Raw genomic sequence first — 12,971 nt, forward strand, 5'->3', positions numbered from 1 at the left:
TGTCTATGTGCCTGTGGTTCTGTCAGTGTGATCATGTGATGTATCTGACCCCAGGAATGTGTCAACAAAGTTTCCCCTTCCTGGGACAATGAATTCACGGTGTTCTTATTTCAATTTCCAGGAGTGTATGTATGTGGCTGGTTTCCTAGTGTGGTTCTGTCTAGGGGTGCATGGTGTGCCAGCAGTGGCCAGTGGCGGGAATGACCCATGTTTCTCATTAACGGCAGGAGCCGTACAAATGGAAAGGCCTGTTGGAATGCAGGAATGTAGCTGACTCTACCGTGTCGTCCTGTAGACGGCCGAATAGCGAATTAATACTTAGTTTGTGTTGGACAGCTTTCGTGGTCATGTGGAAATTGAGAAGATCAATATGGACGTGTATTTGCACTGGACCATTATTTCCTCCCATGTAAATTGTCCGATTGACTGCTTCTTCACTTTTCCGATCTTTATTTCGTTGAGAGAACATTGATTGTGGTGTGAGTGCATCTAGCAGGTGCAAGACGGGTGGAGGCCATGTTTGCTGGTTCTCTATACATGAGAAACACTTAGTTGACTTTGTAAATTATAAGGATGATTTGGAATCTTTTATATCACCAACATCAGTATTTGCAAGTGGAAATATCAGTTTTCTCTAATTTTTTTCGACGTTTCACTTAAAGGTTTTCACAGGTGAGATACGTTTCTAGTTACTCAGTGGTTTACAGCACGCTGCACGTCGCAAAGGTTTCAGGTTTCGAGAGAAATAGTTTCCAGCCTATTTCTTCGGGATTATACTGTGCAAGCAATACTGCTATGCAAGCGATATTGCTGTGTGCTTCATATCGAGAAGTATCGCGAAAATTGTATGATATTCTGGCAAACCATGTGAAATTACAAATTTTCTTGTAATCCCAGAGACTGAAGATGAGTGTAGATATCAAGCAAGCAAGCATGTCAGGGACAGAAACAGTAACGCCTTTGTGCTGAGGGGAACTGACCCACCTTTATACAACAGTTCTGAGGGTGACTTCGGTCCGCTGAGAGCAGTCTGGTCATATGTTGGGAGTGGATAACTTGTGACCATGGGTTGTGGTGGATGACTGCCTGACCTCACGTGAAATATCTAATGCTGCGAGGAGTACATTTGGTGCATGTGCTTACGCTGTCTGTCTTCACACTATATGCACGATTGTCTGTCGGTCAATAGCTATATGCATGATGCAAAAAGGGCCGATTTTGTATGGCGCAGGATACAAATTGTGTCTTCACTTATGGTACGTGGAGATCGGTTTCACACTGAGATATTCAAGCTTCCCTACTCAGTGGCAGAGGGTTATCATTGAGCAAGACTCTTTCCGCATATGACGATCTGTAGGCCACCTTTGCAGGGTGCAACTGAGAGTCTCGTATGCAGAAAGTAATAGTTGGTCAGTGCTTCCACACCAGCAGCATTTGGTGGGTAAATTTAGAATGCTTCATTCTTTCACAAGACATCCTTTGCGCTTGGACATAGGAGCCTCTACATAGGAGTTAGAACCTTTGCATGCTTGTTGAAGGCAGGACTTAACACTTTCCAGGGAGGGTAACACGTGATAGACAGTGTGCCACGTTAGGACCATCAGGAGGAATGCATTCGGCGATATTCTGGGATATTTTTCTAACCAGGTTCTGTTAGGACAAGAATTTCAGCGCAGGTAAGCTGAGAAAGTTCCTATAAAAGCGACTGTTAACTGTTTCTGTGACACTTAAACAATTTCTGGGAGGTGGACTTGGCTCTCATTTACATAGCCATGTGACATCAGTATAACATTGAGAACCTTTTACCTGTGGCTACGATGATGAGCCACTATGCGAACATTTCACAGCGATGCATAAGCCACGCTGGGCAGGTAAACATGTGCATGGCTAGATGCATCTCACATGTACCATTAGGATTGCTATGAACAATGCACCCTGTGCTATTCTGAGGAGCATTGCAACAGATTTCTATAGTATGTTCAGGGAGAGAGACTTGGCTATTCTTAACATAGACATGTGATGTCAATATAACATTGAGAACCTCTTATCTGCACCTACGAGCCCACATCTCGTGGTCGTGCGGTCGCGTTCTCGCTTCCCACGCCCGGGTTCCCGGGTTCGATTCCCGGCGGGGTCAGGGATTTTCTCTGCCTCGTGATGGCTGGGTGTTGTGTGCTCTCCTTAGGTTAGTTAGGTTTAAGTAGTTCTAAGTTATAGGGGACTGATGACCATAGATGTTAAGTCCCATAGTGCTCAGAGCCATTTGAACCATTTTTTTGCACCTACGATGGTGAGTTGCTCAGCAATTAGGTCTTCACTGGACCGCAGGTAGGGAGGTATCGCGCCAGCAACGGTAAACATGTGCGCTTGGCCCGAAGGCGTCTCGCAAGTGGGACCAGCGTAAGCACGTCGCCCAGTGTGTGCATCTTTGAGTTCTGAAGGGGTGGGGGGGGGGGGGCAGTTTGCTGATATGTTGCGGCTGACGATAGTTTGAAAGCGTTTTTTACCTGCAATGAGTGTTTGTGCACTGCACTGTTTTTGGCTGTTTAAGCATTGTAAGTGTGTTTGCATAGCGTTACAATCGCATTATCTTTTGACAATTTCCTGAACAGGTGTGCAGGCTGTGCAATGCATTATATATACAGTTGACGATTAGCAAGCATGTTTGCAGAGCCTTTTACATGCATTATTTTGACAATTTACGAGTTCTTTGCGTCTCTTCACATCAGTACTGCATTATTTTGGCGATTTACGAGTAGTTTGCAGGTCTGTAGTCTATTTACTGTGACCCCAAGCACTCCAGGGTGAGTGTTTTGTATCAGTGCAATAAATAAACTATATGAAATCAGTCCCTAAATAAACTGTATGCATTATTTCGACGGTTTATAATTAGTGAGTGTGTCTGAAGAGCATTTGACATGCATTATTTTGACAATTTTCGTGCGGTTTGCGTATCTGCACATCAGTGAACTGCATTATTTCGGTGATTTACAAATAGTTTGCGGGTGTGTAGGCTGTGCAGTCCATTATTTTGGTCATTTACGAGTTGCTTTTGTGTCTGTGCATCAGTGTATGGAATTATTTCGCTGATTCACGAGTAGTTCGCAGCTCTGTAGGCTGTGTATGGTGACCCCAAGCACGACAGAGCGAGCGTTGTGTATGAATGTAATAATTATACTATGTGGAAGCCAACCCTAAATAAATTGTTCCAAAATAAATAAAGTACAGTCCTTCCTATCCAGCAGCCCAGCACAGGCTGAGTCGTTATCCCACCAATTCCAAGGAAGAGGTGGCGGTCTGGTGACATAGGTTAGTGGAGGTAGCCCAAATGACTTTTTTCCTACCATTTTCTCAGGTTAGTGTAGGTAGCCCAAGTGACCTTTTTTCTGCCAAAATTTGAACTTCCCACCATTCTTTTGGGGAGGGCAGGCAGGGGATTGGAGAGTGTTAGGTTAGTGGAGGTAGCCCCATCAACCTATTTTCCAGCCAAAATTTGAACCTCCCAGCATGACATTTGATATTGCCACTTCTATCGCCAACATCTTGGATCCGCCATCTTGAATAAATTTGGCAGCAATGCAGAGTGGGGCGACGCTCTCTTTCTGCCACTATTGGTGTGATGACACCCAAGAACACTTCACAGGCTAGCCTGCCAACTTCCACCTATATTTGATCCAACAGATAGGTCACACGTCCTGTTTAAAGCCACACCTCCAATCTGCACACTGCTGCCAGCGTGTCACATCCTCTCTGCTTGCCGCATGTGCTGTTATATCCCTGTTTGCCGCTGCTCTCACGCCCTCTTCTGCGCTGACGTCCTCCAGTTTCCCAGCAATGGAGGAGAGAGACATATGTGATTCAGATGCTGTGAATAACACATCGCCATAGGTGTTGGGGCTGCATGGCACAACCCTCCCCTCCTTAAAGCTGGAGCACATGGTGGCGGGATTGGCAAGATCTGAAAGGATTCCCCAACATCCTCATTCCCAGTGGTGATCTTCAACTTTCTGATGTGGTCGCTGGTTGATTTACGTGTGGAAAGGTCCTGAATCGGGCAGGGTAGTGGGGAAGTGATTTTCACCACGTCAAAATATATCCACTGGCAATAGTTTAAGCGAATAAAATAAAAGCCTTACCCTAAAATAAGTACACTTTTTCAGTAGATGCAAAGACGGACTTGATGTACCTCAAGTGATCAAATCGTGCTGGCCTTAACCGCTGGATGTGCTACAAGGGACTGGATAAATAAATAAATAAATAAAGATAAGTGGAACTGTTTCATACATTCACGTTTATCGATTAGACGTCATGTGTCTCTGACAGTTCTATGTGCAGGACCTTCTATTCTTGAGAAATGGTTTTCTTCTGGCAGACTCATTGTTAATCCAGATAAGAAACTTGCTGGCAGATTAAAACCGTGTGACAGCCCAGGACTGGAACCACGGACCTTTGAGTTTTGCGGGCAAATACTCCGCAACTGTGCTACTCATGTACGACTGGCGACAAGCCCTCACAATTTTGCCTCCACTTCGCTCTGCTGCTTTGCAAACTTCACAGTAGTTCTCCTTCACACCTTAAGAAATTAGCACTTTGGACAGAAATGATATTGCAGTACAGCCTTAGCCAAAACCTGGAGGATTGTTTTCTGAATTAATTGCCGCTCTGTAGAGGAATTGTTGCTGGTTTGAAACTAACTGGCTGTTTCAGACGGGGACTCAGTCCCAGAAGTTTCGCATCAGTGCATGCTCTGCTGTAGAGTGAAACAATTCACTCGGGAAAATATCTCACTTTCCTGCAGTATACTTTCTTTCGGAAGTGTTGGTCCCGGAACAAGTAGAGGACATCTTAAGTGAAGTGTGGAAAGCAGGAGATGAGATACTGGAAGCAGCAAAAAATGTGAGGGCGGGTCGTGAGTCCTGTCTGGGTGACTCAGTGTGAGCTGTAGTCCAACTTTTAGTTCTATTGTGCACACAGCTTAGATATCGCAAATTGGGCAAACTTCCTTCACCTGTTACAAACCTGAACAAGTCATTAACATCACTAACAGATATAAAATATGTTCGATTTCTTGTAACGCATGTTTAATTATTATTTAAAGCTTGATATGTATTCTTCAGAAATAGCAGTTCTGAAGTTTAAATTCTAAAAAGAGGGAAAGATTAAGCTTTAATGCCCCGTTGATCTTAGTAATTACTGGAATTTCATCTATTGTAAAATCATTTCAAACCATATGTCAGCACAGAACAGAGAAACTGTTCTGCAAGAAATCTTTAAAGTCATTTTATGTTATTTTTGTAATTTATCGCAACAAAAGACTTTCAGTTAAAAAAGCAAAGGTGCTCAATTCGTGTTCCAGTCTAGCACATAGCTTTTATATGCCAGGGAGTTTGAAATCGGCGTACACTCCACCGTTGAGTGAAAACCCATTCCAGATATTTTTATACATGAGTTGCCATGCTGATTTTATTGGTTTTTAATTTTTTTAAATGAAGTTTACATGTTACAGGCGGCCGCTGTTGAATCATCGGCTACTGGCATATCAAACGCAGTTCCTGTCCTTTCATGACGACTTTAGCGCGCTATGCGAGGAGCAACATCCAAAGGCATCAGAGATGTTCGGTCTCGCCAACGCACTGTACTCCCTCTATCGTAACAGCTGGATTGAAACGGCACGAATCTTTAACGAAAACAATTCATCTTATTTCTACATTGTAGGTAAGTATATTACTGTTACTCACCACTTCATGTTTAAGACCTAACGACTGTTGACTGTGCACTAATTCGAGGAATAAAGTTCAAAACCCCATTCCGATGTCAAATTTTATATCTTCTGTAATTTCCAATGTTAGCAAGATAATTTCTGGTGTTGTTTTCATTATCAATTTTTCTGTTGGTTCACCGCTGTCCATTGTGATCTATTACCAGCCAACTACTTCATTTCGAAGTGTTACTGACTCCTGTGCTATACAGTTTCGAATAAAACTATGTGTACAAAATTTTAGCGTGTTCAGCGAAGAGAAGAAGAGACACATTTTTATGTGACATAAGTGTCACCGTTTTCCCACCAGGAAGGTTTTGACGCTAGAGATCTTCTGGGACAGAGCTGACACTGGCATGTGATGATTACTGTTTTGGAGATGTTGCTGAAAAGATAGTTCACTTACATTAATGTACAATTGCCATCTGCTCGCTAATGGTTGTGTAACACGGCAACCAGGTGTCTCATTAATAATGTCTGCAGCTTCAGCCAACCGGACAATTAGCGCTTGTGGATATCAGGATCGCATACACTAGACGCTTCATTTCGCACTGCAGAGGGGAATCCATGGGAGGCAGAAACATCTGTAAAACAACACCACACTTATGAGTGACGCAGAACATATCAGCAAAACAGAAGAAGTTATAGAGGAGAAAAATATCATTAAATTAATCGGTGATCCCACAGTGAGATACCAAAGAAACATACAGAAACTTCGAAGAATCCTCAAACTTACCATTATAAATGCTCGCATCAAATAAAACACAAATCTTTTCCCAAGATACGTAACTGTAACTGTCCAATTAGACCAGTAATCAACTTCAAATACGTGCCATCTTACCACATAGTTAGACACATTCATACGGTACTTCTAAATTGTACACTTTCAGGAAAACAAAACACAAATGAACTGATAAAAAATAGCACATAAATATTCGAACAGCAAACCTGCGACTAATTCAAACCACTATTTACACATGTATTCCAGAGGGAGATACAATCAGTATTACTGAAGAACAGCTGCAGAAAGAAGGGAATGTAAGAAATGTCCACATGGGTGAAATTAAAGCCATCCTAATGGCTCTAACAGACCTGAAATACTTCGCTTTCAGCAAGGCGTTCTAGCCACAAAAAGATAGCTCACCAATGGGGTCACCCATCAGTGCTCTACTTGCAAACATATTTCTGAACTACACTGACCAGGAAATATTCAAAGAAACTATATATCCAAAGTAGTCCAACCTTATACACTTACACCACTATGTGGACGACATCATTTGATTGATAGACAAAACAGACACACAGATAAAATAACTACGCATTCACATAAATGCAGTTCATTCAGAAATAAAACTTATCAATGAGACAGAAGCAGACATGTAACTTACTTTGTGTGACATAATTATACACAGAATCAACAAAAAATGCAATCTTGTAATATTCAGAAAACCAACAGCCACAATTACAACAATTTACAAACTTTCCGGTCACCCTCTACCACACAAACTCCAAAGTTTAAGAAACATGCTACATAGACTCCATAGTATTCCCCTGGACAAACTCAAATACACTAACGAACTAAACACAGTACACCATATAACAGAGACAATGGGTACAACGTACAAATAATAAACAAACTGAACAACAAAATAAAGAAGCAAATTAAAAAAGAACAAACCAGCCACGACAGATAACGAGGAACACAAACATTTGACAAACACAGGAAATCAGGAACACCTTACAAAGCACACATACTAACATACAGCAACAAAAAGTCCACAATGCGGTGATCATTTTTAAGAAATAAGGGCTATGAACATAACTGTACACAAACAACACTGTACAGAAAAATCCTAAATCCAAGTAGACATCAACAGACAAATTTTCCAAATCCTTAATCTACCGATTAACATGTAGTTCATGTTTACAAAGGCTAATCATGCAATCTTTGGAAACGAGATATTCTCAACACCTCAGAGTCTTAAAAAGTCAAGGTAGACACTCCATTTTTGCTGATATATTTATACAAGAAAACCGCCACCCAAACAACAATGAGACTGATCTTAAGATCCTCAGTGAAAGCAATAGTGTCTATCGAGAACGGTCACATACAAAAATTAATGATATGAGGAAAGAAAGCCTTGAATGAAAACAGAGTACTGTGTGACAAAACCGTGTGTGGAACAGTCGATGGACTATACAAAGACACTTCCTCACACGTTAATTAAACACACTCAATATCCAAAAACATTTGTTATCTCGATCCCACTCCAACCCTCCACTCTTTACAGCTCTCTCCGCCACTGTCTCTGTCTCACTCTACCTGTCTCTGTCATTTTTACACACACACATGCACAAGCATCAGTCCTCCTCAGCTGTGATCCCAATACTGTTCACACGAAACAATGAAAGTTAGCATCACATGAAACATAAAGGAAGCAATGAACGCTTGAGAAAGGATAAAAACGTAATTCCTCTCATTGAATATGGAGACACAAGGATCTACTCAAATCATGTGTTGTGAAAAATACTTGTGAAATAAACTGTGAGCATCAAATCACATAAAAATGGATGAAAACAATGTAATGAGTAGCATTAGGAAGATATATCCTGCAGAGATACACAAAAGGGTGGAAAATGCAGGTACAGTAAAATATAGTGCAACAAGGGTTACTACAACAACTTCATCAGTAACTGACCATGTGGCCACAAATATGGACAGGAAAAAATGTGATGTAGCTGTAAAAGATATCGGACTATCAGACCATCTTTGTCAAATAACAACACTAAAATCAGGCATCGAATCATTCCCTAAACTACAAGCCTACAAACAACCTCTATCAGAAATCAAAATAAAAGATTTTTGAAAAGCACTAGAAAAACAAAGCTGGGAAACCAATGTGAATATGAAATTCTCTAAATTATCCACATTGTTTAAATTGAACTTTGAAAAGGCATTTCCAAAAGCAGGTATGTCTGTATCAACATCTCACAAAACAGATGGATAACAGCAGGTATTAGAAGTCCTTCCAAACACTTAAACGCCTCAGTTCCATGAAAAAGATTTGGAATGATCCAGAATTTTTAAGTTTCTATTAAAAAATCAAAGATATTTATAGAAAGGTGGTGACTGCTGCAAAATAATATATAATGCACAGAATAAAAGCAAAGTAGTCTGGGATGTTATAAAAAAGGAAATGGGGAGAGGCAAACAAATGTAGAATAACATACTGCTAAGGGAGAAGGGTAAGGTAATAAATGATTCACAACACTTAGCAAAATATATAAACGAGCATTTTTCAAGTATTGCAGAGAAGTTACAGCAAAAAATCCCCCAAAACAAATATAACACCTTTAAATAATGTTGCACTAAATACAATGATGTTGCTTCCAACCACAGAGAATGAAGTCAATAAAACTGTTCAAAAACTAAAAAATAAAAAGTCAGCAGGCTTAGATGAAGTACCAATGTGTGTACTGACACTTAAAAAAGGTCCCTTAACAAATATAATAAATGAATCCTTCACATCAGGGACAGAGCAGTTCAAACAGGCAAAAGTTGTACCTTTGCTGAAGACATAGAAAATTACCGGCCCATTTCCCTGCTGTCACCATTCTCAAAAATAATAGGAGCAATTATGAAATACAGACTAACGAATTACCTGAATAAATACAATCTTTTAAGCTAATCACAGTTTGGTTTCCGAAGTGGCAAAAATACGGAGTCAGACATTGTAAAATTCACAAAAGTTGTACTTGATGTTCTTGATAAAGTTTAGTGTTCACAGACATATTTTTGGATCTTTCTAAGGCGTTTGACACAGTAGACCACAAGAGTCTATTAAATAAACTAGGAGCATTAGGAAGAAGAGGAGTAGCTAATGACTGGTTTTGATCATCCTTAACAGGCAGCGCACAAAGAGTAGAGATAACACATACTTCAAATAGATCTAAACATTTAGTAAAACACTTATCAGAACCAAAATACATTAATATAGTGGTCCCGCAAGGTAGCATATTAGGACCAATACTATTCCTGATATACATACATGACTTTCCCAGTAGCGTTACTCATGGTGAAAAAATTCTCTTTGCTGATGACAGCAATATTTTAGTCACTGAGAAAACAAGAGAACTCCTTGCTGAGAAAGCAAATGAAACTCTCAAGGAAGTTTACGATTGGTCAATAGGCAATAAAGTGACACTGAACATAAATACTTATTTATTTATTTATATTTATTTACTTATTCCATGTGATCTGTTGGTTCACAGTGTGTTGCAGATGTCGGAAAATATCAGTCAACATTTTTAACATATATTAACATATAGTATACTAAAATATTATATTGCAAAGATTGGTTAAGTTTACTTCACTCCAATTGCTCAATGTTTTCAATTTAACATAAATAGCAAGATTACTGTTCTAAGTATTAATTTATAGAGTAAAAACAGAGACACAACAAATATGACTTCACGATTTTGCTAAATTTTATTTTGTCTTCTATGGACATAATACTAGTGGGAAGATTGTTGAACAGTTGGAGGCCCATGTGGAAAGCTCCGTTTTTACACAGTTGAGTGTTTGTACGTAAAACATGCAAATTTGGGTTTTTCCTGGTATTGTGTTTATGTATTTCATTATTTTTTACTACTCTGGACTCAGTTGGCACTATGTGGTTTCTGAAAAATTTTAGAGTGTCAAGAATGTATAGGCAAGGCAGTGTAAGGATTTCCAACTTTCTGAAAATGAGTTTGCAGGAGTCTCTGGGTTTGTTCCCATTAATAATCCTCATTTCTCTCTTCTGGATTTCGAATGTGCTCAGAGCAGTTGGAAAGTTTCCCCAGAATATCACATCATATTTTAGGTGGGCTTGTATGTAAGTGTAGTATGCACTGCTTAATGTTTTCAGACTAGCACATGATTTCAGCACACTCAATGCATAACAGTCAGTACTAATTCTGGCATTTACTTTTCCTGTATGTGTATTCCATTTCAGGTTACCTTGAACCATCACACGTAGGAATTTGAAAACAGTGTCCATATCTATTGGATGGTTATTTACAGTGGCAAGTGACTGAAATGAATTTGCATTTTGTCTTGTGTGAAAGTTCATGGAAGCTGTCTTTTTTGTGTTGATAGTTAATTTGTTGATTTTAGCCCAGTTGCTGAGTTGTTCAGTTGCCAAGTTCACAGCATTTTGCACAGCCTCTGAATTCTTCCCTTTGAGGAGTACAGTTGTGTTGAGAGGTGGCATGAGCCCCTCTCATATTTCTATCTTAGTCTGAGTAATTCGATTTTCCTCTCCAATTGCATGCGGCGAAAAGTTGCTATTCCTTCACACGGGGGCTTCCCACGCAGCATCTCTCGTCACCCGGGTGGTCCGGTGACAGGCGAGTTCTGCTGAGCTTGAAAGTGTTAAGCGGACAGGTGTGAGGGAGTCGAGTGGACGCCGACATTGTCATAAGAGCGGGAGCGACACGCCGAAAGGGCCCAGAAGGAGCGGCTGGGCTAGAGATTTCGTTACTTTGCAGAAACTTAGTGAAAACAGTTTCTGGCGGGCTACCAGCGAGGCGTGGGAATGACTTGTGTTCCCAGGCAGTCTTGGTGGGCAAATTCTCGCATTTTCTGCAAAATCGTAACTGTGATTAGCTTGTTCAGGGCATAGCTCCGTGACGTAGCAAAATTGGCGCCATGAATCTCCATTTTCCGCCGGTTTTGGAGTTGCTGATTGGAACGTTTAACCATGGACACTGTCGTGGGGACAGGATTGTTCTGTGTTCGGCTTGTACGGGTCCTCTTGAGAGAGTCGGAGTAGGTTACAAGTCTGAGCTCTCGCTGCTCTGGACAGCCTGCCTTCCGTTGGCTGTCAAATATACTTTTATTTAATTGAAACTGTTTGACAAAGTGGCTGAAGTTTCGACTTAAACGTAACTTTCCGAGTACAGTTGGCAATTGAGCGTTCTGCATACAAGCGGCCTATGTTGTCTGTCTCGAGCAGTTTTGGCTAAAGTTGACTGTATCGGAGCTACTGTGTGACTTCGCTTGTTAAAATCAATCATTGTACTGTCAGTGACTGTGTGGCGGGTCTTCTTCGTCTCCCTCATAGGGTCATTTGTATTGCTAGGAAGTCTTTAGTCTGGAACAACCAGACCAGAACAATTTCTTTCGGGCTATACTCGAGACATTATCATCACCACGACGGGATGTCGAAGCAACCAGCCATCGCCTCCAGTACGCCAGATCGTGTCCTTGCAGTGAAGAAGACAGCTTGGTAATGTACGTCCGCAGCACCAGCAAAGCAGGCAATTTTGCTAGGTGATAATCAGAGCTCAGCAGAGCGGGCCTGTTCGTCTTTTCTAACTTTCTTCTGTCTTGGATGTTCATTGTCTGAGTTCTCACTACTGTAGCAGCAATTAATGTTGGGTTGGCTGTGTGTTTCTCTTAAGATTTGAGTTGCAAGGAATTGGCTCCACATACCACTTTGTCTTAAATGTCACAATCTAGTTTATGGACAACTTAACCTTCACAGCATTTATTTGAGTATCCAATTTGATGTATTGTAAATGTTTCGTGTGTTTTGTTTATTATTTTGAGTTTAGTTATATTAAATCAAATTGTTATTTTGGACAGAACTTTCATTCTGTTAATTGGTAGAGCAACGCTTTCATTTCTCACTACGATCATGAAACTTTCCTTTATTTAACTTATTTATCAAGTTAAATTATTGCAGATGCAAACTCTTTTCTACTCCACTTGCAGGGTCGATTACAGACAGTTCGCGTTTCTTTTTAATACAAGTGCAACAGTAAAAGTCGGAGTTAGAATAGGGGAGGGGGGGGGGCTTAGAGCATCATTTATGTATGAAGATTCTAGACGAATTTAGTGTTAAATACACTGCTAGCCCCGGCACCTCGCAGTGTTGTCAGCAAATATTATTGTTTTGTGTGCATCTACATTCAGGCTCATGTCATTAACATACAGGAGGAAACGTAGAGGTCCCAGTACTGATCCCTGTGGTTCACCTTGCTTTACAGTTTTATTACCCAATAGGATTTCGGTTATTGAGTTGGTTTGTCTGTTAGTGTATTTCATGCTGACTCTCTGCATCTGATTGGTTAGGAGTGTAGCAGTCCCATTGTTTGCAATTCGCCTGATATCATAGTGTTCAATTTTTTCCAGCAACTCCGTGAATTTCAGTTTCAAGAGGAAAAA

General features: G+C 40.6%; 1 protein-coding gene across 1 annotated transcript in view; it reads left to right on the top strand.

The window, feature by feature from the left end:
• LOC124613170 overlaps positions 1-12,971 on the top strand; it is a 157,284-nt gene that overhangs the window by 129,231 nt on the left and 15,082 nt on the right. The window contains exon 6 of the mRNA XM_047141798.1: positions 5,507-5,715. Coding sequence (XP_046997754.1) covers positions 5,507-5,715 — 209 coding nt within the window. The remainder of the gene's footprint in view (positions 1-5,506; positions 5,716-12,971) is intronic.

This window comes from Schistocerca americana, chromosome 4 (genome assembly GCF_021461395.2).
Source record: "Schistocerca americana isolate TAMUIC-IGC-003095 chromosome 4, iqSchAmer2.1, whole genome shotgun sequence".
Classification (NCBI taxonomy): domain Eukaryota; kingdom Metazoa; phylum Arthropoda; class Insecta; order Orthoptera; family Acrididae; genus Schistocerca; species Schistocerca americana.